Source organism: Tauraco erythrolophus, chromosome 24 (assembly GCF_009769465.1).
Source record: "Tauraco erythrolophus isolate bTauEry1 chromosome 24, bTauEry1.pri, whole genome shotgun sequence".
Lineage (NCBI taxonomy): Eukaryota > Metazoa > Chordata > Aves > Musophagiformes > Musophagidae > Tauraco > Tauraco erythrolophus.
Window position 1 is genome coordinate 1,929,563 of NC_141488.1, and position 27,728 is coordinate 1,957,290.

At 47.4% G+C, this 27,728-nt stretch overlaps 1 protein-coding gene across 1 annotated transcript in view; it reads right to left on the reverse strand.

Annotated features, from left to right (window-relative positions):
* Positions 1-377: 377 nt before the first annotated feature.
* Positions 378-27,728, reverse strand: part of LOC104383984 (HIVEP zinc finger 3) — a 64,168-nt gene continuing 36,817 nt past the window's right edge. Inside the window, 6 exon segments of the mRNA XM_086625889.1 lie at positions 378-424; positions 427-449; positions 482-1,269; positions 4,233-5,293; positions 13,287-13,385; positions 21,943-22,118. Coding sequence (XP_086482015.1) covers positions 378-424; positions 427-449; positions 482-1,269; positions 4,233-5,293; positions 13,287-13,385; positions 21,943-22,118 — 2,194 coding nt within the window.

The following is a 27,728-nucleotide window of genomic DNA, read 5'->3' on the forward strand; positions in this document are numbered from 1 at the left end:
TTGTTTTCAGTGCATCTTCTTCCTCTTAAAATGCTTAACCCTTTCCTTTCTGCATCTCTCAGGCCCATAATAACGCACAGCTAAATGGCAAAAAAGACAAGGTCTAACAAACCCCTTTCCAAAAAACTCTAAAAAAATATTCACAGCCTCAAACATTTTTGTACATTTCAAGCAACAAAAGGTATAGAAAAAGGCACAAGTAACTGCATACATGTGGAGATAATACCAGACTGGGACAAAGAAAACCAGGAATCTTCCATGGGTTTGGTCATTCTCTAGAGTGCTTCTTATAGCGATGATTATACTAAAGGAAATAGTGTTGAAAATGTCTGTTGATTTTACATAGGAAGCCTAAAGGTGGAACGGATGGTGGAGGCTTAAGTACTTCCCGTGTTTTCATCCACCTTGCTTTGAGTTTGACCTAATCTGCGTGCTCTAGGTGTGGACTGCTCTTCCTGGAGGTTCCCCTTGGCGACTGGGCTCTCCGGAGAGGTTTCTCCTCCGGACGGCCAACGGCTGGGCGTGCGGATGGCTCGGTGAGGGCTCGGAGAGGCAGCCGGTGCTGCTGCTGCGGTCCAACAGCTGGGAGGGGGGATCTGAGATGAAAGTGCAGGATGATTCGAAAGAAGTGCTCGAGCTGCCGGATTGCTTCTTGCCCGGTTTTTTCAAGGGTTCTTCCCCGCTCGTCGAAGGCTTTGGAGAGTGCTCGTCGGCTGTGCTGGGGCTGGCCGGGGACGCCGAGCAGCCCGCCTGCTCCGCGCGGCTGCACTCAGCGAACACTTTTACCCTGTATTCCTCCTGGTCTGTCTTTTGCTCAAGCTCACTAGTCCTCATTTTCTCTTCCGAGTAACCACTGCTCGTAAGCTCTGGGAACAGCGTGTATTTAGAAACCTTCGCAACCGGGGAGACGGATGCCGACGACGGCTCCCGCGGGACCTGCCGTTCCTCATCCCTCTCGGGAGCCCGGCTGAGCTCCGCGAAGCCGCTGCTGCCAGAGGCAAAGTATCCCGCTTGCAGGGACACGACTGAACTGGGCACCAAGCTGGGATGGCTGCTTGGCCTCGCCTGGACCATCTGGATGCCCCCAATGGGAATCATAGGATACGGGGTCCTTGTGAGCTGCTGCGAATGCAACGGGAGATGGCTGAAGACATTCTCCTCCCCTCGGCTGGGAGCGTGGACATGTACTTCATGAGGTGCCTGCAAGGGTCTGGACCAGACGGGCTGCGTGACGCCAGGTGAGCACGTTGGGCTTCGTGGTTCTATCTTCTGCACCGGAGAGGGAAAAGAGACAGCTGAATCAGTGCGACGTACAAGTTACAGCATTAGCATCATTAATCCTCACCGTAAGGATCGGTATTGTTAATGTTTTATTCTAATTCAAGGGAGGTCAATCAACCGAGGAAGATTTGGACACCCAAACCTTTAAGGTAAGGAGCAACACTACCCACAGCATTTGCCTTCTGCTCACAAATATGCCCACCATCTGCTGGGACACAGGTTCAGGGCTTTGGTTCAGGCTTGGATCATTATAAAATCATAGAATGCTTTGGGTTGAAAAGGACCTTTAAAGGTCACCTTGTCCAAACCCCTGCAATGAGCAGGGACATTTTCGGCTAAATCAGGTTGCTCATAGCCCCATCCAACCTGGCCTTGAACATACCCAGGGATGGGGCATCTACAACCTCTCTGGGCAACTTGTTCCAGTGTTTCACCTCCCTCATCGTAAAAATTTTCTTCCTTATATCTAGTCTGAATCTGCCCTCTTTTAGTTTAAAACCATTGCCCCTTGTCCTTCAGAGCTGCCTCTGAAATCCTGGCAGAGGATGCCAGTGTCCTCTGCCATCTGAGCTGCTTTGGATCCCTTTCAGTACAAGGGGTTTCTGAGAGCCCAGAATAATGTCATTTCTTTTTACTGCACTTTCTTAAAACAGGATTACATCCATACAGCTGCTAATTGCAAGGATGTTTTGGACCGAGTGAGAGATAGCATTAACTCTCGTTTGAGACAAAGCACACCCATCAGTGTGGTCCCCACCACCACCCTCATGGTGTGGTCTGTAGAAATCAAGGATTAAGACCCTACCATTTTACCTTTTCCTCTTTCTCTCTCGGTGCTTCACATAGTTTCCTAATGTACATCATGGAGAGATATGTGGCTAAACAGAAACGGATTAATTAGTGATGAGGTTATAACTAAGCCCCTAAACAGGACTCCCAAGAAGAGGAAGCAACAGAAACTGAAATCAACTTTCCATTAAGATGGGGTTAGTTACAAAATGTGAGGATTCACTGGAGGGCATATTTTTTTTTGCAGGACCATTGAGAATCGCCTGACCTTGAATCTCTATGAAGAGGCAACAGAAGAAAGCAGCAGAAGAGAAGAGAAGAGAAGAGAAGAGAAGAGAAGAGAAGAGAAGAGAAGAGAAGAGAAGAGAAGAGAAGAGAAGAGAAGAGAAGAGAAGAGAAGAGAAGAGAAGAGAAAGCAAGAACCACTGGAGATAGTGTGTACTTGGTCAGCAGTAACAAGCCCAAACATTTGCTAAATCTCATTTATCCACATGAAGTCTTGGCAGAATCACTACAGGGATGCTGGGAAACCCCTGAACAAATAATCTCAATGGTGCAAGAGCCACCAGAAGGAGAGACTACCTACTGCAAGAGCCAGTGGGAAGGGAGATGGTCATGGTCAGGCCTGATGCTGGATGACCTGGCAGAAAGCCTTACACTGAAGCTCAGCTCAGAATGTTTCCAAGTTTCTAAGTAACGCACTAAGGGCACTAGTTTTGAGCGCAGAGCTCCGTTTGGGATCTGACAAATCCACCTCTGATCTTTCCGTCTCTTGCAACCTTACCAGGAATGTTATTTTGCAACGAAAGTCCAGTGTTCATCTTGCTGGTAAAGGGAAAGTTTCCTGTTTGGGTTTTTTCTTGTTGCTTTGGAGGCACATGAGAAAAGCAACAGTGGCGACTTTGGGTGCAAAAAAGGGGCAGCAAAATGGAGCAAAAATGTATGTATGTGCGAGCGTAAGTTAAAGGGTGTGAATGGGCAGATGGGCAGGGATATACAATATTATCTGCTACTGTGGACTAGGGAGCTTAGGGGATCTGCTACAAGTAGTGGCAGTGGGCAGTCTTCCTGACGGAGATGCTTTAGAGTTGAAGGACTGGGGCTTCCACAGCCCTGAGATTCACCACAAGCCGTTAATCGACAGGAAAGGGCAATAGCATTAAAGCAAGCAAACGTCTGGACCTAAACCAAAGGATAGTCTCTGAGAAGGTAAGACAAACAGAGTGGAAAGCAGAAGGAAGGCAGCACCAGAAGGCGGTACGTTATCATGGACATGGAGGAAACGCACACTGGGCAGCGTGGCTTTGCTGGAGAAGACCTGGGTCAACATCTGCTGTGACAAGTTCTCCAGGGGTTGTATAAAGGCCTCTCTCTTCCCAGTCCAGTCCCTAAGGGCTTGAGTCTCTCCTCACACCAGTTTCACAGCAGAGCAACTCCAGCAACCGAATCTCATGTTCATCAGCACAAATTACAGGAGAGCCAGGCACTTCAGTAGAAATGGAAAACGTTCCACCAAACCCGACGTCTAATTTGCCTGTAGCAGTGGGAGGAACACGCAATTTTCCTTTACCCATAGGATTTGATATGTCCAGCAGAGAGATTAAATAATTTTCTGGACCCAGTGGGAAACACCTCTCTGTGCTGAAGAGAGAAGCGAGATGAAATCAGAGATGTCCAAACAAACATTTCTCAGCAGTTAATCTAACAGAATTGGCTGCGTATGTACGTAGCCCAGGAGACAGCACCAGAGTGCAATGGCCAGTTCAGATCTGGTTCAGGTCACTGACCAGTGAAAAATGGTCACAGCTTCACCCCAGCTGGTGAAATCTCAGAAATGAGTATGAAATTCTCAGGAAAAAAAAGGCCTCTTAGTGACAATTTGTTATTATTAAGTGGTCATTCTTACTGCTTGTCTCAGCAGGAGACTGGTTGGGTCAGGAGTGTAAATAATCCCTTGGAGAAGGGACAACTTTTATTTCTCTTCAACTGAGATGGGCAGGACCAAAATGGGTGCAAAACCCATTGCTGCCCACTGTTACTTTTCTCTGGGTTACCTGTGACATCAGTCACAGTCAGGGTGGACGTCTGCATTGCAACTATCGTCAGAAAACATATCAGGGAACATACTGCAGAGACTAGAGGCAGGAGGGGCTTGAACTTACCAGCTTGGACTCGTAGAGCTGTACGTTTTTGCCAAAGAACCTGTGAGGTAGAGGCATCGAAGATAATATCCCATGCTGGGCTTGATATGAGCTTTGAACTTTGTCATCTGCTGCTGATTTGCTAGTACCAGGCAAGTCCTCTTTCCCGGGGGATGGATACCTAGGCGACTCTGAACAGCCTGGAGACAAGACTTTCTTCAGAGATAAATATCTGACTGATGACATCTCTCTGCTTGGCGACGAGTGCCTCACAGGGGAGACTTCTCCTTCTGGTGGAAGGTATGTTCTTGGTGACAGCTCTCTTCTAGGGGAAAGATGCCTGCTGGGCGACAGCTCAAGTCTTGGTGACGCACATCTCAGTGGAGATGCCTCCCTCCTGGGAGAGACACGCTGGCAAGGAGACAACCCTCTCCCCGGAGACAGGCACCTTAGAGAAGACAGTTCTCCAGTTGGTGAAAACCGTTTCGGTGAAGTTTCATTTTTGGTTAATAGGTGCTTTCTTGCTAGCATTGGTCTGCTGCTGCCACCACCTCTGCCAGAGTCCTGGCTTGGAGACCACCTTTTTCTTGGGGAGGTGTCTTTTGAGGTTGACAGGTCCATAACTAAGGACATTTGTGGCCTTGTGACAGACTCTCTTTCAGCAGAAGCCAATTGTTCAGTGGAGGTCAAAGCTGGTCTGTGGAGACTCAAGAAGCTGTGGCACACAGCAATGTCACTGCTGTCTGCTGACCACTTTGTTTCCAGCCCTGAGGAGGAGGCCTGCCGGCCTTCACCTACTTTTTGGCTGCCAGAAACAGTTTCTTGGGCTAAGGGCAATGTTATTTCAGTGCCTTCCTCTTGAGAAGATGGAGAGCCACCTGAAGAGTGCATCGGGAGGGTGGTATGTTTGCCTTCCGGCAACTTTAAAGGTGGCTCATCTTGACTCTCCTCTTCCTCCTCATCTTCCTCATCTTCATTGTCATCATCATCGTCAGATTCCTCTAGGTCTGAAAACTGGTGTTCCTCAATTGGCTCAGATCCCTCCCGCCCCTCAGAGTCCTGGAATAGGTCTTCACTGGTTCCTGAAAGGATGGGCAAACACAAAAAAGAGAGTGTAAAACACACATACACGGACTACTTTTGTGCTAAATCTGCTCAAAAGTTCTAAGTGGACAAGAGGAGGGAGGACCTGGCTATTTCCTAGCTCTGATCATCTCATGCGTTGAATCTTGCAGTCTTGCCCTCTGTGCCAGCTCCACTCCTCATGATCCCAGTAGAGCCCACTGAACCCCCCCCTTGGGACCTCCCGCTCTACTCTAATTTTGGTTCCAGCCATTGATCTGTCAACACACGCAGCCATCGGTCCCTGCTTCTGCTGGGACCTCCGCAGGGTACCTGCCTGCCTTTGTCTATGCAAAAATAAAGGCTGTTACTAGGTGAGGAGAACAGCAGCACTATCATCCTTTGGTGGGTTTTTTATGAGTATTTGTTGCAATGGTGCCCACAAAATATCTACAGCTGCCAAAGCATGGGAAAGTTGCTGGAATGACTGCTCCCATCCTCCACATGTTGGGCCTTTTCCTGCCCAGATTACGTGACAGTTAAACGTCAAGACAAGACTTTTATTAAAAAGCAAATGATAGGGTTGAAAGAACCTGTGTGGATTTTCCCCTATTTTGATAAATTCTAGCTGTGATGCAGATGCTCGTGGCAGAGGTTTTTGCTGGCTGTCTGTGGAAGGCCTTGCACAGAGATGCTTTGTTAATAAGACCTTGTAAACAGCGAGGAGTACACAAAATGCACATCCTACAGGATTTGAAATGTATCTGTGGGTAAAAATAGAGCATCTCTCTTCTGCTTTAAGGATCCTGAGATCAGCACCAAGCTCCCAAGCAGATCGCTGCCGGCTCACCCGGCTCGGCTCTGCACTAAGGAGCATCCACACTTCCCCTGGCCAGATGTGCAGCGGTCGCGGCAGAAGTGGAAGCTCAGGCTGAAGAGGTCCATCGGGAACAGCCACTGGATGTCACTGTAGCTCAACGAAATTGCACTGTCAGGAGGATTTCCTGCAAATCCCCACCGCTCTGGAGGGGCTAATAAAATACCAGTTTCTCAAACTCTTGTTTGTGCCAAGCACCAAGACGATGGGACACGCTTGGTCCCCAGCTTTGGAAGGAGAGGGCCTGGATGCTGTTTTGACACCTGTGTGAAGCCAGGTAAGCAACTGCAGCACTGCTGGCCTCTTTTCCCCATCAGTTCAGCCTAGGACACTGTTTCTCCTCCGATGAACACTGAGGTTTTCCATTTAGATCTGCCATCTGTCAGCAGGACGAGACAGAGGAGAAATTAAATGGAGCTAACACTGAGGTTGGACCACACCTGCCTGCAGCAGGCAGGGTGGTTTTCAGAAAGGGACATGGCCACACAGTGAGAAGTCACTGTGAGCTATGGATAAAAAGTCTGGTTTTGTTTACTTTGAATAACAGGCCTTATGAGTAAACACTTGTGAAGTATTTGGCACTATCAGTGAAATCACAGAATGGTTTGGGTTGGAAGAGACCTCAAAGATCACCTAGTTCCAACCCCCCTGCCACGGGCAGGGACACCTTCCACTACATCAGGTTGCTCAAAGCCTCATCCAACCATCCCCCCAAATCCTTCCAGGGATGTGGCAGCCACAGCTTCTCTGGGCAACCTGTGCCAGTGCCTCACCACCCTCAGGGGGAAGAATTTCTTCCTTAGATCCCATCGAAATCTCCCCTCTTTCAGTTCAAAGCCATTGCCCCGTGTCCTGTCACTACACACCCTTGTCCAAAGCCCCCTTCCAGCTTTCAATGAGCTTTCAAATAAGACACATATTTTATTGATGCTGATTATTCATCCAAGAATCAGGCTGAAATGCATCTCATTTGCTCCCTACCCTGTTTCAAAAGTATCTGTTAACTAGTCCATGAAGCGAGACCTACCACAGAACTCCTACAGCATCGAGTCGGAGTCAGCAGCTCTCCACCAAGAGCCTGCCTTGTATTACGAAATGCTTGTATAATGATGGTGTTTGCTGGACTCAGGATCCAGCGGTGGGTTGTTTGCAAATTCCCAAAGGATCTGAGTTCAGAACAAATATTATTCCAAACGACCAGTTCTCCTGGCTGTAGGGTGAACTCTGCATATTTCTTGCTTGGAAAAGGAATGCATTTCACTACCAGAGCTATGAGCTAGTCCCAGCCTCTGGTTTCGGGGTTTGACATCTGTGGGCTTCGGGATGGACAGGCAGATACAGCCACAGCCTCCACAGAGCCTTGTCCTGTGTGGTCTCCGTTTTTGGCCCCAGTCACACAGCGGACAAGCGCTGGCCAGGCTGGAGAGCAAGGTCAGAAGGACAGAGTGAGGGAAACGTGAAGCCAGCTCCGCACTGGGGAGTTGTTTATATTTGCCACCGAGGGAAACATTTCCGTGAGTCCTGGGACAGCCCCAAAGGGAGTTTGCTTTGGCCTCGGAACATGCTCCTCGCAGGCAGAGAGCTCAGCCCCGAGCCCCGGCTTCTGGCAACCGAAACGCGTTTTGCTGAGCTAATGGGCAGAGAAAGGGCAAGTCAGGAGAAGACAGAGAGGGAAGGAGAGACAGAGGAAGGGAAGAGGGAGGGAGCTGGTGAAAACGTGCCCTGTCAATGGCTGTGTCTGAGAACTGCATTTCGGTTATTCCATCAAACTGGTGCAACCACACCAAGCCAAACCAACGCAGGAGTGAAGAATTATAGTCTAATCTCCTTTTATAGTAACACCCCTTACTTTCTCCTGCCTCTTAACCAGAAATAAAAACAATGGAATGAAACATAGCTCCAGTTGAAAAATAATCCAGGGAGTTTTAGGAATTGCTGCTCCCTCCCTGACTGCCCCCAAAGAAAAGCACAGCAATCTTCTCATGCTGGTTTGTGTCACATGGAAATCGTCTTTTTGTCTTTTTTAATTAAAATAGTCCTTGCTAGGCTCTCCTGGGAGCAGGGGATGCGCGATGCAGCTGTGATCTCTGATTCCTCATGCACCTTTCTGCCATTTTCGTGCTCTTTTCTCATCCATCCAAACAGCCCCAACCATTACATCACAAAACATGATCTTCTGACCACCTTGGCTGCTTTACTTAATATTTACTTGGTATTTATAAGCAATGAGCCTCCTTACTCATGAGGCATAATATTTGAAATTTCAGTAAAAGGCCAGTGTTAGCTTCAACCATGTGAAAAAGAAGCTGGAAGGAAAGAAAGGAAACATCCTCCTATACCACACCTTCCCGTTTTCACCTTTCTGCATTCCTTCCTGGCAGACTGTCCCCTCTATGCAAACACAAACAGTTTTCCATCAATGAGAGGAAATGGGGACTGTATTTTTTGTAATTCTAAAATTACACCGATTGCTTGCATAATGCAGTGAAGTCCAGACAGTGCAACACATTCCAGCGAGCAGCCAACAGCAACAACAGGAGAGGACACCCTTCTGAAAGCCAATGGGTTCCTGCTCTCTGCAGTCCAGGTAGGGCTTTTCCTTGCTGGGCTTAGTAGGTGTCCTACCACCATGTGTTCAACCACAAGTATTCAGGAATCAGTGATTTAATAATGGAAAAAAAAAACCTTCCCCAGCTGATGGTTTCATCCTTTCCACCAAGTGCTCTCCCAGCTGAGCTGGGGATACAAGGCAGACATCTCCCATGAAGACAGGCTGGGACAGATGGGGTTATTCAGTCTGGAGAAGAGAAGGCTCCGGGGAGACCTTCCAGCAGCCTTCCAGTACCTAAAGGGGCTACAAGAAAGCTGGAGAGGGGCTTTGGACAAGGGTGTGGAGTGACAGCACAAGGGACAATGGCTTTAAACTGAAAGAGGGGAGATTTTGATGGGATCTAAGGAAGAAATTCTTCCCTCTGAGGGCGGTGAGGCACTGGAACAGGTTGCCCAGAGAAGTTGTGGCTGCCCCATCCCTGGAAGTGTTCAAGGCCAGGTTGGATGAGGCTTTGAGCAACCTGGTGTAGGGGAACGTGTCCCTGCCCATGGCAGGGGGGTTGGAACTGGATGGTCTTTAAGGTCCCTTTCAACCCAAACCATTCTGTGATTCTATGATTCTTTGGCTTTTGTTGAGATCTACTCTTTTTGTGAGGCCAAAGGCTCAGTCTCTTCACCTGCCAGGCCCCTATTTTCACAAGCAGAGTGATCCCATCACCTTACAGGCTGGACAGGCTTTCACACCTCTTCTACAACATGCTGCTGAGTTCACTGCTATTAACCCTGCATGAGCCCAGGGATGAAAGACTGAAGGAAATCATGAATGAAAGCATTCCCCTGGACTGGGGAAGGGAGCCCTTGCCGTTCTGTCCTCAGAAGCCTGCAATTACGCGTAACATAAACAAGATTTCTGATTTGCAGGTTTTCAGAAGTGACACTCAATTAATATGATTCATTAGTTCTAATCGACTATAATGGAAAGGTTTAAAATAACAGTTGTTCTTTTCAGAGCCACGCAACCAGTATTTCAGCAGCCACTTTCCCCTTTCCCTATCTAGCTTTGACCTGCAGAAGTGTCACCGATGGGTGGTATAACAGCAGGGAGAGGTTTCTGGAGACCATCAGTGAATCGATTATCCCAGACTGAAGGCGTTCTCCAGCAATCCCACATGGGAGCAGCCTCCCACTGCTCACACCACGCCAACACTTTTCCCTTGGGGAAATTCCCTTGGGGATTTTCCCTTGCAAAATCCCTGACTAGGTTTTCTTTTGGCCATGCCCTCTTTTGGAAAGGCCACGGCCAAGTTCAGCATGTCTCTGCCTGATCGAAAGGTTGCTCTGAAGATCTGGGGAAAGCCCAAGAGTTCAAGCAGATTTAAAAGGAAGCCAGCCATCCCTCGAGGCAGAGCCAGGTCAGCCACCCTTAGCCTTGGTTAGATGGTTATTCCACATGACCTGGGACAGCCCTTTGTCCATCCCTGTACATGTGAAGGCACTGTGAAAGGGGGCACGGTTATCTGGTAATGTCATGGAGCTGCTTCTTTCTGCCATGTCCTTGTCCCCTGACCACTCAGCTGGATACACCTGACCTGAACCAGAACCCAAGCCTGAAAGGACATGGTACCGCTGCACTGGGGCATCACCGGGCTTTGGGACCGGTGAACAAGTGGCACTTCTCAGATACCTCCTACAGGTTCTTTGCTGGCAAATTAAGCCATGGTTTGTTCAGCTCAAGGACAGTCACATCAGCTCTCCAAGCCATGTCTGTCCCAGGACAGTGACACAAGCCCAACAGCCCCATCAGGTCGCCCTGCATCTGCACCTCTGTGCCTCCAAAGCAGGGTGGCACATCCAACCTCCTCTGCAGGAATGGTCCCAGGGCCATGCTAATTCCCAAACTGCACTCAGTATTTTTTTGGAAGTGTGGTAGATGGTCTGAACCACAGATGGCTGGTTGACTGCTCCTGCAGTTTAAGTTGAGGGGATGGCGTGCCAATGCCTGCAAATATCCTCAGCACCGTCCACTTAAGCAAAGTGGAGCGACCCCAAGGATACAGCATGCTGCAGGGGACAGCATTTCTGAGCTTTGACATCCAAAATCTGAGACATAAAGCACCCTGGAAGGTACCAGCAGCCAGGGCTGCCCGGTGGGCACAGCCCCCCAGCCCTGTGAACCACCTGCCCGGTGCACCATGAGCTCCCTCTACGGCACGGACGGCTGCGACCTGCAGCAGAGCAAACCCCATTCCCACCATGGGCTCGTAGGGAAACACACTTAGTGATTTTTTAATTACCTATAAAGTAGGAAGCATATGGCACTGCCCATGTCCCAGGAACCAGCCCCTTTCCCAATAAAGCCTCTGATGGACTCGACCTCAGCAGGGGACCAGGGTGATAAGCGCTGTTTGTTGTTCCTGCCGAGTTAACATTCCCTGGCTCACGGCGCCGTCTCCAGAACTTGCTCAGCTGATGTTCACTTTATAAAAATAACCCTGGCGCCATGTGTTTTATGAAGTTCATTTTAACCCATTGTCAACAAACCCTTGCGGGCTGTGGCAGGGACGGGGGAATCAAAATTGTCTGGGGTGAGACGCGAGGGGGGAAACAGGAAACGGGGGGAAAAAAAAGCTAAAGACAGCCACAAGACCTGCTTTCAGACTGGGATATCTGGGGGTGGCAGCCAGGAAGGGTCAACAGTGTCATGACCAGCCTGCAACGCAATGCAAACAGAAACCACCGCCCTGCTCTGTGGCACTAAGCGTTTTATCCAGGAATAAACACACTGGGACAGAGACAGACCTGTGCTTAGAGAGCCTCTCTTCCCTCTATAGCTCCTATGTGCTGTAAACACAAACGACCTGTCGAATGTAAATGCAGATGACCCAAAATTTCATGAGGACTTGAGATCTGCTACCCCTAAGGCTTCCTCCCCACCATTCCCTCGCTGCGGCTCTAGCCCCAGATACTCAGGGTCTTGCTAAAGGAAACACAATAACAATCATAAAAACTTCTAACTGTTCCCTGGAGACTCATATCCTAACCCTTCACAGCTGTCGGAGCGCAGCCTCCAATAATTTGGGTAAAAAAATCTTTTTCTAGCTCAAACAGCTAAGTATACATGAGACTTCCTCATGTTCCTTCATCTCGCAACTTGGAGATCTTCCTCACTGTTCCTTCACCATTTCTGATGGAGACAGGAGTGCTTATGGTCACCACACCCCTGGCTGATGCTGCCCAGCCTCCCAGGAGGAGATCTGCTTCTCGGGATGACTTCAGGGAAATTCAGCTGCAGATACTACAAACCAGGCCGGAAATTACTAAATAAGAGAGTCATGTGTCCTTCTCAAAGCACAGACAGACTCCTGAATTTTACAGAGCCTTGGACAGACTTTGTGTGTGTGTGTTCGCGCATAAGCACATGAAAGAAATGAGCACGTGAGTCAGGGCAAACGTATTTTCTCGTAAAGTGCTGGGAATAATGCCATTAATGTCAAAGTACCACGTTATTTTAGTTCTGCAAGCTCTTCCCTTACTGAGAAATCTTCCAGGTCATCACTGACCCGGGTGATTCACCTTCTTCCTACACATGCGAAAGACCCATGAGAGTGCAGGATGAGGGAAGCAGCTGTCCCCATGCTGCTCACACCCCATCCTGGTGTGCTGAGGTCTCCAGTGGTGCAGGGTCCAGGCTGGGTCTGCCTGCAGAGATGGCAGCAGCCCATGTGTGCACCAGTCCCTCCAGACAGGGTCCAGGTTTGCAATGGAAATTCGGAGTCTCCTGGGATTGGCCAAATACAGTAAGATGGGCAGGTCCCTTGAAGATGATCCTTATGGAAAAGTCCTTCTCTGGAGCCCCTTTCAGGAGGAAGGTTTCCCCCGAGTCATTAATGCTCCTGTATCACAGGAGCGCACCCCCTCTGCAAGAACATCACCACAGCCTGCGTGGGCCACGCACCGCAGGGTCACCCCACACTCATGCTCAGCACTCCAGCTGTCAGATCCTAACCAGGGGGGGCTCAGACTGATTTTGCTCCTTTACCCACCAGACTGTTCTCGCAGCAGCAAAGTCGGGGTTCACAGCTTCATGTGATGCATCCCAGAGAGTCTCACTTTGCTGCTTTGGAGACTCCCTCTACGGACAGAAGAGACCCAGGCACCTCCAGAGCACAGCCAGGCTCCTGAACCCCCTGCTACAGACACCCCGAAACACCAAGCAGCACCTTCTCACGCCACGGATCCACTATTTATTATTATATGCAGAGCGCTGGGCCAAAACCAGGCTGCTCCCTACCCGTCTGTTTACTCTTGCCTCTGTCTGCAGCCAGCCAAAATATTTCAGACAAACACGTACAACCACCAGGATGGAGACAGGGGCTCGCAGACTGTCCCACGGATGCAGCCTCCCAGGATGGTCTGATGACCCACTCCATGCAAGCAGAAATCCCGCCTCGGGTGCTGGAAGGAGCCTGGGGTGAAAAAAACTGCTCCATGTCTTTGAAAGGATGATGTGTGGAGCACGTCTCCTGCCTGACGGATATTGCTTTCTCTTAGCAGCAATAGCAGGTCTATAACATCAAAGATTTTACCTTCTTCGGCTTCCAGATCCACCAGTGAAGATACCAACACGCCCATCTCCTGACATTTTTTGCTGTGGGCCTTTGACTTCATATGTTTAGTCAGATTCCCTGAAAAGAAGCAGAAAACATGTTTTGGTCAATATGGCTGTTTGTTTGTTTGTTTGTTTGTTTTTCTCTTTTTTTCATTTCCCAAGCTCAGCAGTAACAAGTCAATAATTTGGCTCTCAATCAGACAAAGGAGGTCTCTCACTCTCCCCAAACCACTGTTCACTGCAAATACCCCATGACACAAGGCTGAGCCCTCCCTGTCGTTCCTTCGCTGCTGCACTGGGGTGGAAGAGGAGGTGCTGGCAGGGTCGTGTGACCTTTCACGTGTTGTGCAACCTGAAAAAAACAGTTGGGGTACACATTTGGGGTTTGGGGGAAGAAAAGCCCTGGATTGCTTTCAGCTGTGATGGTGCAGCAAGTAAAAATGGTAGGAAAGTAGGGAAGAGAAATGCATCTCAATCTAGGATCACGTCCCACCTCATCCCAGCACACCGGGTCAGCTGCCTGGAGGTGAGGAGCTCCTTCGCACCACGGGGCAGACTCGTAGGACCAAAATGAGCTCTTGAGATGCCAGCAACAGGGAAAAACCTTCCCATCACCCGTCCAACCCAGCAGGATGGCTCAGATGCTCTGGCATACACCGAAGCACCAGGCAAAACTCAGCTCCCTGGAGCAGGAGGAGTCATGGATACTCTCCAAAACCCTGTGCACCAGGGAGAAAACCTGCTGAGCATGGGAGCTTCCTCGGGGCCGGGATGGAAAGAGCAGCCCCTGCAAGGGAGGTCTGGGATGGGGATGCGGAGATGTTGGTTACTGCTCTGAGACTGTGAGATGGGATAACACGTGGGCACCTCGCTAATTCTAACTCCCAAATTACAGGCATGTTAATTAGACTGTTATTAGCCCTACTTATATCCAAGGGAAATGCTGAACAAAGAGGAAACTTTATTGAGGGGGGAAAAGGTAGGTTGGTAGAACAGAAAGAAAATAAAGGGTAGGAGAAATGAAGAAAAAATGTCTCATTTCGCCCTTTCCTCTCCCACACCTCTTTACAGGCTGAGCTGCTGATGAGAAGAGACCTGGCCCCTTGCTGAAGCTCCACCAAGGGCAGTTTAATTTCCCAGGGCAGCCCAGGAGCTGGCTGAGCACTCCAAATTCACCGCGGCGATACGATGAGCCATGAGCCTTCCTGTTCACTAACGCTTGAGAGCAGTGCTGAACACAAGGCTTGTTTTTATCACCAAAAAAAAAAAAAAAAAAAATTTGAGGAAAAAATGAATTCTCACACATTATTATAAACTTCAGCTGAGGACTGAGGTCCCTCAGCTGGTATCCTGCAATCCACAGAGTCCCCTGGTCCCTGAGCTGGGTGGGAGTATAGAGAGCCTCTATCAACCTCTCCTCCTGCTGCTCCGGATAGTATAAATAAATAAGCAACTATTCATTGGAGCAGAGAATTACCCGTGACGCCCTCACATCTCAGAAGAGTGCCATAACCATCTAGCTACCAAGTTAGTTTCTCTTTAGCCCATGAATTATTTATTTAGCCCATTTTATACAAACTGGAATAGCTCCAACAGGAAAGACCAAGACAGACAAAGGCTGACTATATATCCTTGTGTATCTGGCACCCATCTAGGATGTGGATTCAAGGGATATTTAATAATTTACATGCAGCAAAACAGCTCCAATAAGAGAGTCTTATTATTTTAAAACTTTGTGCCTAAATACCTTTAGCCCCATGGTTAGGACACTCGGGTATGAGGATGAGGCCAGCTTGGCTCAGGTCCTTGCTCGGAATAAGACCTCTCTTTCTCCACTTTGGACCAAGAGTTTTGTTGTGGACCCAAAGACACCCAGTCAGACAAGAGCACGCTGTCATGGACACCTCTGGTTCCAGTAAATCACCATTGTTTTAAAGTGAAAAACTTTCATCGAGAAGTATCCAACGAGTCCAAATTGTGGCCTCATGGAACTGGAATTTAATACTGGACCTCACTAGCAAAAACCCAAACTGACTCAGTGTGTTGAAATCAAACGCTGCTGCTGCCGCCTGTCCATCACGGCACATCACATCTTGGCTGGCAAAAACGCCCCGTCTCTGCTCGGTTAGCACAGAAAATCCCAAACTGGATTCCCTCCGATGATGATAAACACAGAAATACGCCCAAGGAAACGCCTGGTGCCAGGATTATTGGTTAAACTACGGTCTGTGGCACCTCGGGAATTCAGCCGTGATCCCCGCGGTGGGAAGAGCAGGGAGGGGAGGTCCACCAGGCATTTTGGTGCTACCACATCCCCAAAACAAGCTCATAAACTCACGCATCTGGCTTTGGCTAATCTGCGAGGGCGTAACATTAATTACTTTGGGGGGGCTGTTGGATGCAACGTTTTGGGCAAGACTGCAGCCACCCTGCACTTGGGGGAAGGACTCTGGTCCTCAGAGGCATACAGCGGTCACCTTGGCCACTGCAGATGTCCGAAGGCTGGTTGGGGACACACGTCCTCCCTGCTGCCTTCACTCCAGTGCCGCTGGCAGCGAACACATGCTCTGCCTTCTACTGCTGCAGGACCTGGGCAGCCACGGGCAGCCCACAGCTCTCTGCTCATCACTTCGCTGAGCCTCTGCTTCATCTCAGCTCCACCCTGAGCAACGGTTCGGGTTGACAAGCTCTGCCAGAAGCCATCAGGGTCACTTCCTTTTTTATTTTCCTTCACTGGAAGCAACTGTCCTCGTGCAAGGCAACCCCATGGCTTCTCTTCTCCCTTCCCCACCCAGGCTGCCTGCACAGGCACGAGCTGGAAGGCGCTGCGCAGGCAACGCCAAAACCCCTGTGCAAAGGAGTTTATGCAAAATACTAAAGGACCAATTCATAGCAACTGTTGCTTTCATCCCCCTTCTGCTTTTTTCTGCTCTGCTTTCCATCTCCCTTCACCCTCATTGCGTTAGATGAGGCAATGCCCACACGTGCTGATAACAAGATAAGCCTCGGTGCGAATCCCGCTGGTGCACGGTCTATCCATGCACAGCACCCTGCGTGCTCACCAAGAAGAAATTCCAACAAAATAGCGATGCTATCCTTCAGGGAAGAGAGACTCAGCGGGCTGGATTCTCATCTGACTTAAGTTTGCATCATTTTAAGGACTTTAAAGGCTCAAGGCTTACTTACAGCAGCAGAGAAGCTGAGTTATCATCTTGGGAGCAATTTGGAGGACAATGATATTTATCTTATCAGGATTCTTCTTACAGTTTGTGTTTCTAGACCCTTTAATTAATGCTGGCAGGATTAAATGCTGAAGTCCTTTGGCAAATTTCCAGGAAAATCAACACCACTTTGCCTAAGTAAAAGCTGGATATGAATCCTACAAGGAAGGACTCACAGCTACTTGTTGCCTTACGGAGTTTTGGCTCTCAACTTTAAAACAAAACAAAACAACAAAAAAACCCCAAAACCAACCCTCATAGCAGGCTTCCTTGGAAACAGTGAAAAAAAAAACATTGGAAGGAGCAAGAGAGAAGCTAGCAGGCAGGGAAGCTGGATTTAAATAGCAGAACAGTTATATTGAACCCTAAGCAGGTAAGTGGTCCTCACTAAGGACTTTTTTAACAAAAAGTTCCCAGATTTGAAATAAACTGGCTATATCCAAAAACCAGGAATCCGTGGAAATTGTGACCCCACCCCAACTCTCCCTGTGCTGGAGAACAGGCAGTATCAGCACAGCGCTCGCATTACGCCTGCTTGTAACTACGTATTACCGGCTGCTTAAGCCCTTCTGATGTTGTGATGTCTTATTCTGGATTTAAAGCAGCTTAAATACTTGTGTTGTTTTGAGAAAGCTAAAACTCTAGTGTTCCAAAGGCACTTTAAGCAGCTTAATAGGGACTAGAAGCGATCTCCATTTAAATTAAAAGAGGGAAATTAATTTTTCAGAATATCCATTATCGTATTTTAAAAGTGGGGGAGTTAAAACAACAAGTAGGGAAGAGAAACATTAAGATTCCTGGAAAAATTATCCCATCTGTATTGGGCATACACCATGCTTTCTATTTCTCCTATTAAATGTGAACAATTTAACAGCAAAAAATACCCCAAGAAATGACCAACTACATGATCTCAGCGTCCAAGGTGATGTTGTGATACAAACATTCACAGCCTTCCAGGGCTTAAATATTTTCATATTCCTCTTTTAAAATAATATGCAAGGAGAGCAACAGCTACTCTATAACTGGTAGACTCCCATTTTGCTGAGAGATGCCCTCACTCACAGAGAACAGCAACAGGCCAATACTCTTCATCCCAGATAAAACCTTGAAACAGGTTTTATGCGTGAATTAAATAATGCACAGGCTTTGATTTAGGTCCCTGCATGAATATAATGTCCCCAGGTGAGACCTTCTAAGAAGGAAAACTTTAATTTATGTAATTTATGGGACAAAAGATTTAAATTTTTAAAAATTTTGTTATTATCTTTTATGCTTATTGGCTTAAAGATTAAAGAAGATAATTTGAAGATCGAGCCTGCCTGCCTGTGTTGATACGGGCTATAAAGTATCAGCCATCTTCTGGATCAAGCCTGTGTTAGCCAAAATCTGATCTTCCAGAAAGGCACCCAGGCTGGATTTACAGATTTCAAAATAGAGAGAATTAGCATATTTCCCATAGAGGTTTGTGCTGAGACTTAATAGCTGCACCGTTTAAAAAAATAACAGCTAATATTTCACTTGAATTCGCCAGTCTTTGACTTCCAGCCCTCATTCCCCCTTTTTTTTTTTTTTTTTTCCCCAACCTTTCCCTGGTAAGTTAAAGAGGCCTTTTGCTCGCAGCGTTTCATCTCCTGTCTGGACCACTGGGTCATTTTCTGTTCCCAGCGACATGCCTCACGCTGCATCACACAAGGGAGCAGGCAGTAAATTCCTGAGGATAACTCTGTCCTCATCCCATCGGAGGTTTGTGACATCCCGAGGGGCAGCGGGACCAAAGCTGCCTCCTCCCAGCAGTGGCTCTGCAGGGATGCTCGGACCTTTTCCCTCTTCCCAGCTGCTAAGGAAGGGCCCCAGCACACACAGGGTGCAGGGACATTTTGCCAATGCATAGATCAACCTGCCCTGCTACAACAGCAGTTAATTCTTTCGGAGTTTTCCGCCAGTTGGACCTGCTCTCTAAGTTTCCAGAGGAGGCTTAGCAGAGCGCTGAGTCTGCTAGAGCAGTAATAATAACAAACTGTGCAGCCATAACCTCGCCTTTAAGGGCTGAGGGGGTAATGCATTTAATATATTAACATGTTCAGTAACCTCCGTGCCTGTCATGTGCTGATTTAAGGAACTGCAAACTAATTCATTAAAGGAAGACTATGGCTGAGGACATGAAGAAGTCTGGTGTCTGGAAACTGCGAGTGGACTAGACTATCAAATGGATATCTCCAGCCAACAGGCACTGATGTCCTTTACATAAGCACCTTTTAAATGAATATGAAGCTCCTTGTCCCTCCTGACCTCTAAGCAAAGGCAGCGGCACGGACACAGTGAGCTGCTCCACACAGTTTACCCAGAAATCTTCAGAAATCTTAAGCAATCAGGACGTGAGAGTCTGATGTGAGGCTGAGTGAGAGCAGAAAATAGCTCTGGAAAAGGATAATGTCTGCAGAGGAGGGGAATTAATGTGCCAACACGGACCCACATCCCCGAGTCGCCCAAGAGAAGGAGTGAAGAAAGGGGCTGCGCTTCCCCCGAGGGTCTGGAAGTGAGTGACCAGGGAAGGCTGGTGGGTCCTGTGTCCCCTCTGGGAAGGTGGTCAAGGGAAAAAGCTCTCCCTGACCTTCTTGAAAGGGAAAATTGTCAGACTGCAACTTTTTCTCTGTTTCCTTCCTGGTAAGAAAACAATGAAGAAGCTGCTTAACTTCTCTTAAAACTCTTGGAGGCCACAGTAACAAACCTCTTAGGAGAGCACTACTACCTGGAGGTAGGGACACCTCATTAAAGAGGCACGTTTGTATCTGATCCAGAAACGTAAAATCAAATAAATCTTTACAAACCGAATTTCCAAGACTGCTGTTTCCATCAGCTAAGTAAGCACACAAAAATCTCATGGATTTGCTTTAAAATAAGAATAAAAAAAAATTTCCCTGCAGTTCTGTAACCCAAAGGAACAGCTTTGCTTACAGTGACAGAAATGCACAAAAAGCAGACAAACAGCATAATTAGTCAAAAGGGGAAAACATTTAAAGCTCTTTCTTTTGTGAAAGTCTTCCCACTTCTTGGAACACAGATATGGATTTTCCGGGGCAGGGGGGGTGGTGGAGAGGTACATTTTAACCAGATAAAGATCCTCATTAAAAATAATAATAATAAAAAAAGCCATGTTTAACTGCTTCCAGCCTACTTGAGAGTTTTGAGCATTAGATCATGCTGGAGAGATCTACCACAGCCAAAATGAAGACGGTTCCGCAGATATCTCCCTTGAGTTTACGCTGAAGGCTAAAATTAACTTTGGAAAGCTGATTTCTAAAAGTGCTTCAAGTCAGCTTATATTTTTGCGAGGGCAGTCCGGCAGCGAGAGCTCCAGCTTCTCCATTCTGCAGTGAACTGTGGTTGCAAAACTGTACACCAGAAAGGGGGGGTCTAATGAAGAAGGGCACAAACAAACTTATTCTAGATCAGTAAAAAAGCTGTGAAACATCCCGTTCTGCAAAACCCCTGGTTCACACTCCATCACCCACAGCAATGGTTCTGTAACTGGACTTTAACTGGTGATTTTATCAGCACGCAAGGCTGATCTTTATCTCACTCTTCAGTAACTCTTCCAAGAGTCCTCCATCAGCAAAGCAAACAGTTTTTACCCAAGAGCTGCAAAGTTCTGCGGAGTATCAGCATGCCCACAGGAGCAGCCGGGGCTCTGACTCACCCCTTCCAGCAAAGAGTCATTTTCATGCAATTCCAAGTTACCATCATGCAACTATTTCTCCTGAAATCGCTGATCTGGGCGAGTTCTGCCCCTTCATGCATCCATAGGCAAACAGAGAGTTTTGCATTCAAATCCCAACACTGTTTTTGATTTTTGGAAGGCAGCATCACCATGCTACCTTCCTCATGCAAGTCTCCTGCAAAGCTGAAGAAGGGATGTCCCTTGGAGGAAGGCATCTCTTTGCAATGTGCAGTGGGCACAGTCAGCGCTGACAGTTTGTGCGCTTCGAGGGAGCGGAGATGAAGAGCAAAGCAGGTAGAGAGATGGTGGAAAGGATGGTTTGATCTCAGCATCCTGAATAAAAGCCTAACAGAAGCATGGTGGAAAGCAAGGTGAAGTGACGGAAGAGGCTGAACGGATTCACCTCTCAAAGGAAAACCTCAGGACAAAGTAACAAAAGCAAGAGGGAAAGAGAAAGAAAATGAATCGGAAACAGCTCCAGGCTGGGAGGGAGAGAAAGAACCGTCGCTTGGATCTGTTGCATGCGTCTGATGGGAATATGGCCTCCAATGCAGTATCACTTCCCCATGCTCCCATACACCCAGTGCTCACCGACACGTCCTTACCCAGAAATCACCCGCCAGCTGCACCAACAAAGCCACCAGCTCCGGGCACTGCCCACCCTGAATCACCCAGTGTCTGGGTCACTTGTCTCGTGCCGGGGCATCAGCGCTTCTGGGGAAGCACAGCAGCCCCTAGAGCCTCCTCCCCACACCCGCCCTGCGCTGCTTTCTTGGGTAGCACTGGTTTTTTAGGGCTGACGCTCTTCTTGAGTAAATCACTCTCTCAACTGTGTCATTTTCTGAGATTTGCAATGATGGAGCTACAGACAACAGACATTTTCTATTTATGTCAAACTATGACCGAGAAACCAAACTCAACATCTTTATTGCAAGACTTGCTGCAACCAAAGATGGAGGGGAGAGCTGTCAAACCCACGGTGCCAGACTCTTTTGAGAAGTTAAAGGGACCTGGGCACCTCTGGCACTTTTGAAAACTTTACCCACAGTCTCTTGGAAGAGACTCTGCTTTTGCACATGGTTTTGCACGTGCCTGATAAAAGTCTACTCGCACGCTCGCTGAAGCAATGATGAAGGTCACTTGCAAAGAACATCTGGTGGTAGTGAGTCTGTGGATGGCTAGATGTCCTGGAATGGAGGTCTTTAGAGAAAAAGTCTATTGATATGATACAGAAAATGTTGAAGCTACATGCAACTGCGAAGGATGAAAATGTGCAGCGCGAACACAGGTCTTGAGAGCACGAGCATAAAATGCCACCTGAAGGCTGTCTCCAGGTGCTTGGTCAGGGATGTTTGCCTGTACCCAGGAGCTCCTGCTCTCATTCTGGGATGGTTTTGTTTATAAATCCCTGCCAGTGAAGCTGTATTTCAGGATCATTCCCTTTAAGAAGCACAAATAGGAATGCATGGATGCTCTGCAGCCAGTGCTCTCCACTGCGACGCGCATCAGCTTAACGCACGGCTGGTCCTCTTCTGAAAATTTCAGCCAATTTAAGACTCCCTCATCCCCCTCCCTCCAACTCCTGGGGTTTTCCAGACCCTGGCAAGGCCTTCCCTTGCCCTTCACCAGTGCCCCCAAGAAGGCTTGTAAGTCAATACACTAAGCAGAGGATCTAGGAGCTGACTGTCTCTTACCTTTGGTTTTAAAAGCAAAGTTACAGTACTTGCAGACATATGGCCTGACGTCTGTGTGCGTGCGAATGTGTTTCTTCAGCATGCTGGGTTTCTTGCAGCGAATTCCACACTCCTCACATACATACTTCCCTCTTCCACGGCCTCGCACATACACATACTCTTCGTTTGATTTGTACCTATGAGCAACAGGTGTCATGATAAAAAAAAAAAAAAAAAAAGAAGATTCCCACCTATAAAGTAATCACAACTTTCCTGGATTAATTCAGCATGTTATTGACACCACCAGTCTCATTTACCATTTGCTAGCTGCGGGTAATTAGGCTAAATTCAAAATACCTTCAAAAGCTTTTGCCCAGATGCCTCCTTCCTCTTCTGGAATATATTCTTACATCATAGATTCATAGAATCATAGAATGGTTAGGGCTGGAAGGGACCTTCAAAGGTCATCTAGTCCAACCCCCCTGCAAGGAACAGGGATATCTCCAACTAGATCAGGTTGCTCAGGGCCTCGTCCAACCTGGCCTTGAACGTCTCCAGGGATGGAGCATCCAACCTCAACATCCTACCTCTGCTTCTCTGTACAGAGAAATAGCTCAAAGTCGGAGGTAAGTCACAGGGTCACTCCGATGTCCTGATTTTCTCTATCCTCAAACACAAACTGAGGCACTGATAATAGTCTGAATAGGACGTGTCACAGTCCAGCCTGGCTGCCTGAATCATCTCTCTCTCAGCCTATACTGTCTTTTAAAACATGCACAGTCTGTCACTCTACTATGCAAAGTACTGAGACAACACGTCCTAGCTAAACATCTCGTGATACAACCTTTTCCACCCATGGGGACAACAGTAAAAGCCATCTGAGAAGACTTGTGATGCCACACTGCAAGTTGTGGTCCCTGCACAGACTCCTGGTGGGATGAGACACCCAGAATGGACACAAAGAGAAGAAAACATCCATTTTTAAAATATGTTGTGCTAACGCTAAATGTAAACACCACAGACTCCAGTCTCTTTTATCTTTGGCACAATATCAGGACTTAGGTTTACCCAAGAGAATAAGATGGGTCATCCTTCCTTCACATTGTACATTCATTTGTTTCTGTCCACGCATTAGTGCATAGGGAAGGCTACATGATGTGGATTTGAAAAATATTCGTGAGACTGAGAGAAATCATTTATCCTCCTGCTGTTTAGCAAATGGAGTCTGTAATTTCCTGTACTGTACTTGCAGCACAAGAAGAATAAGGTAACACGAAATTGGTCCCCTCAGATTTTTAAGAGGCCAAATTTTTGAAGCATGGTACTTCTTGCAACTCATTTTTCTACCCAGTATGAATTATGTCTGGTCTTCAGAAATCTCCAAACATCCACCTTTGAAAATCAGGCCTTCCAAGGCATCTTTACAGAGGATCCAAAAACACACACCACCATCAGTCGCCTTTTAGTATCTTCCCAATAAAGCCTACTCCAAACCAGAATGGTGAGAAAACAGCAGCCAGACTGAAGACAAACTGATTAGAAACAGCAGCACTAGGAATAACTTGAGCACTTAAATAAGCGAAGATATAGTAAAGCCTAAAAAAAACAATGCCTTTATAATGCAAAGAAAAAAAAATCATTTAAAAAATGAGCAAAACCACACAAATACACAAAGAATGAATCCAGCCCTGAACTGATACGATGGTAAAGGCATGCTCTGTACAGAATGCATCCAACAAAATGCATCCCAGTTACCTACAAGTGTGGATTTAAAAGCAGGTAAGTCACAGTGCCTGAGCCCCTTGATCCCCCACCAGAATGCACGTGGCTTTGGCTCCATTGTCTTCCATTCACTTAGGCAATGTACGGGTAATTTCAGTTCCACGTGGGTGTCTGGGGGACCTACCGCACGTGAAATTCAGAATAATCTTCCTGGATGACACTTGGAAGATGTAAGTTCTGGGCTAAACCCTTCTCCTCCTGCCAAGTCCTGGTCTCTCTGCCTCAAGGTCTTACCTGGAAGAGGCAGGTTGAGCCACTTTGCTTCACAGGAGAGGTGTGAGCAGATGTTTAAAAGACAATGAATTGGTCATGCATTAAGGTGATGAGATAACAGATATCCTATGCAGGTGCAGACACAGGCTAGAGAAGAGAGAGGAAAAATGGGGTTCTTGATAGGCCCGACCTAGCCTGAAATGTCAGTAGCAGCACCAGGACAACCAGGTTTTGGTGTCCAACTCCTTGTATTTCTGTCCTTCAGCCTCAGCAGTTCTCCAGACCATAACCACAGTCATCTGGTAGCCCAGATACTCCACTTTACCTCCTGTAACTGAAGCCACAGCAATGCCATCTACACTCCCTCAAAAACTCGCACGACGAACCCACCCAAAAACCCTTCATCACAGGTTCTCACTATTTGGCCAGAGGAGGCTGAGTTGGTGTCTGAAGAGCACAGGCTGATTGCCAGCCTCCGGCCCAGGACGTCCAGCCATCTCCATGTAACCACACAGACACCTGGGGGCACATCATTAGCTGTCGGGGTGGTTCATTCTTCATTCAGTCTGTGACTTAACACTAAAGCAGCAAAAAGAACCCAGGAAACCTCATTTCTTTTCTGTTCAAATATGTATTTGAGGCTTCCTTCTGCCCCTCCTTTCTTTCTATCATTATGCTGGTAATCACCTTGCCATTTAAAAAATGAAATTGCTCCTTTATCAGCCTTGTACTTGCACTACCCTTAATTACACTCTCACATGGAAATCTCTAAGCAAGTTCTTTGTGTCCAATAGTCCCTCTGTCAGCCTCATTAAAGCTGGCTTTTCCTGGATAAAAAGGGACACGTGATGTAATCTGAAATGAGACATTGCAGTTTATCTGACACTCCGTGAGACTCAGCCATCCTTCAACGCAGATATTTTTCTACAGCTCCCTGAGACCATGTGTAAAACACACAGGGAGAGGAGGGAAAGAGGAAGAAGAAAGGTAACCTAAAGAAATACCAAACCAAACAACAGAAGAAAGCAAAGGAGGCGATACTGCCGTAACACGGAGAAGGCTGCGGCAAATGCCATCTGTCTGCATCGAAGGCTGTAATATGTTTATGAGATAATTATTTCAATAGGAAGCTGGTTTCTCTGTGGATCTAATACGGTCGTAGGATTTGCATCAGAAAGACAAATCAATGACAGCTCACTTCACGTGAAGATTTACCCTGGACAAGAGATTTTCCTGCTCTGTAATGTTTGCTGTAACCAGATCCCTCTACTATCCACAGCCGGAGTTTGTGTCAGCAAATCTGGGCTTCTCTTCCGGAGCGTTGTGGAATTCATAATCCTGTTGTTAGCAACTTACTCCTCCTGAGCATCACAGCCCCCACCTAGTACTGCAACGATGGCCATGACGAGCTCAGAGACTAATTTAGGAAACAGTTCTCTCAGACACACAAAAAAGACAAAAATTCAGTTATATGATGAATCTTTGCAAGGTTATTTGCTGTGTTCTGCTAGTAAATGCACAACTGTTGACTTTTGTGTGACCACTATAAAGACTTTTCAGAGCAAGAGGATCCGGCACAGCCATGGCAGCATCGGTGCTACCGTAGCCAGTTCCAGATTCCGAGACCTGATGGCTCCAAAAAAGGCCATCACTGTCAGGAGCCACAAGAAACCCAACAACAGGAAAACAAGAACCTGGAGAAAGCTTTGTGTCAGTTCTTTCCCTTAAACTTCATCGAAGTCTAAACCCAGGAAGTATCTATTCCTTTGTAGGCTTCAGGAGGCTTAGTTCTTAATATCTGCTGTTACAAATATCTGACTATCCTTTTTAGCAACAGACACATTTTTTTCCCCCCCTCAGCGCTATGAGCAACATCCAAAATCTTCATGCGGCTGCAAACCACACGATAAAACCTTGGAGAGCAGCGGGGGAAGGAAGTTTGGTGGTTCACAGGCAGGAAGGGAGAGCAGGTTTCTGGGGGACTCGTTGCTTCGCTATGAGACATGGTTGGGCTGAACCACCCCTTCTCTCCCACTTTCTCCAACCGCCAGCAATTTACCTCGCCCTGCAAAGTCTTTGCTGATGTGACCTTGCTGGTCACAGCCTCTGCACAGCAGCTGCACTTGCATTATTTGCAAGTGGCATGTAGGCAGCCTCGTTTTCTGCATTTCCACCATTTGTGAGCTCGATAACGTATTACGGTAAAGAACACCCCTGGTTAATTTTGCGGCGACCGAACAAGTATTTCCTTGACTGGTTTTGACATTTGCTAAACCCACTTGTTTGTTTTTTGGATTTCTGGGACATAGTAACAGGTATCAGATATCTGATCCCGTTCCTGAGACGCTGCATTTAGTTCATGGGCAAGTGAACTGAGTAGCTCCAGTTGTTGCCTTCCATGTAAGTCTTCTGGTTTTATTGATGGCACATTTTATCTCTCGTCAGGCTGCTCACTCATCTGGCCTGACTAAATCTTTCAGAAGTCCCTGACAGTCTGCCCCGATATTAACTAATCTAATTTATGTTTTATACCACTTGCAAAATTTGCCAGATCAATGATAAATGTGTAATTATTATAATGTCACTAATTACCAGTAAGTTTATTGCCTTTCTTACAGCTCCCCACTAGATGATCAGAGCGTTTCTTTCACGGTGACACCTGCGATACCAACTTTGGCACTGCATGTGCAGCAGAAGTCCTTATCCCTACCCATTGCATACCCTAGGGAAACACCTGGTGGGAGACCCTACAAGACTGTAGCCTATGTCAAGGATCACCACCTACAGAGGTGTGTTGTTAAGGCTGGACAGTTACTATGAAACCTCTCTTATCTCAAGCCAAGCTACAGCGGAACAAACAGAAGGATTTCTTTACAAAATCCAGACCAGACAATGTCATTTCCAGGTTTCTAAAAGCATCATAAAACCTTCTAGTATTCCAATTTACCAGACAGAGATATTGCACCAAGACAAACAAAGGAACTTCTGAAGTACGGTACAGCAAGACAAAGAGCTGGGTATGGACATGGGAGGACCTGGCACAGAAATCCCTCTTCTCTGTCTGGAGTAATGGATCTTTTGCAAACAACACTTCCCAATCTCCAGCGAAACTGTAGAAGACAAGAGTCTGAGACTGCCACCTGGACTGGACTTACGCAAAGAAGCCTGGTATGGAGGTGTTACTATCAACATCATCTTGCCCTTGAATCAGGAAGGGCAACCAGCTCGATCAGCAGGTCAAATAACATTTAACACTGGAAGAATTATGCTATCCAAGATGACCATCTCACAGGTAAACCTGGGTAAACCTTCTGCCACAGGTACAACACAGTGCCTGAAGCAACGGGACCCTCAGTTTGAGTGGACTCTAATTCAGATAATAAATCAGCATCAATCCAAAGATCAATGTCCAAGCTGGCTTGGACTCATGAGGAATCCCACAAGGGCTGATGCATCGCTCCCATCCCCACGTGCTGCAACGTCTCCAGTGCACAGGGCTCTTTGCCGATGCAGAAGAGGTGGATGGATGTGCCCTACCAAGAGCCCTCTCTGTTATGGCTGATGGTGGACAGCAGATTACAGTATTAGAAACACAGATCCCTCTCAGGACCACTGCTGTGCTCAGCTTCCTCACACATTTCAACTTGGCTGCTTGAGGTTGCAGGACAGAAGGTCAAAGCAGAGAGACACCACAACGAACTTGCTGACCACAGACATTCGGTGTCTGATTCAAAAACCTGCAGTTTTGGCTACGTCTCTTCTGCACAAGCAGCAACAAGAAACACATGGAAGACCAACACATCTCATCCCTG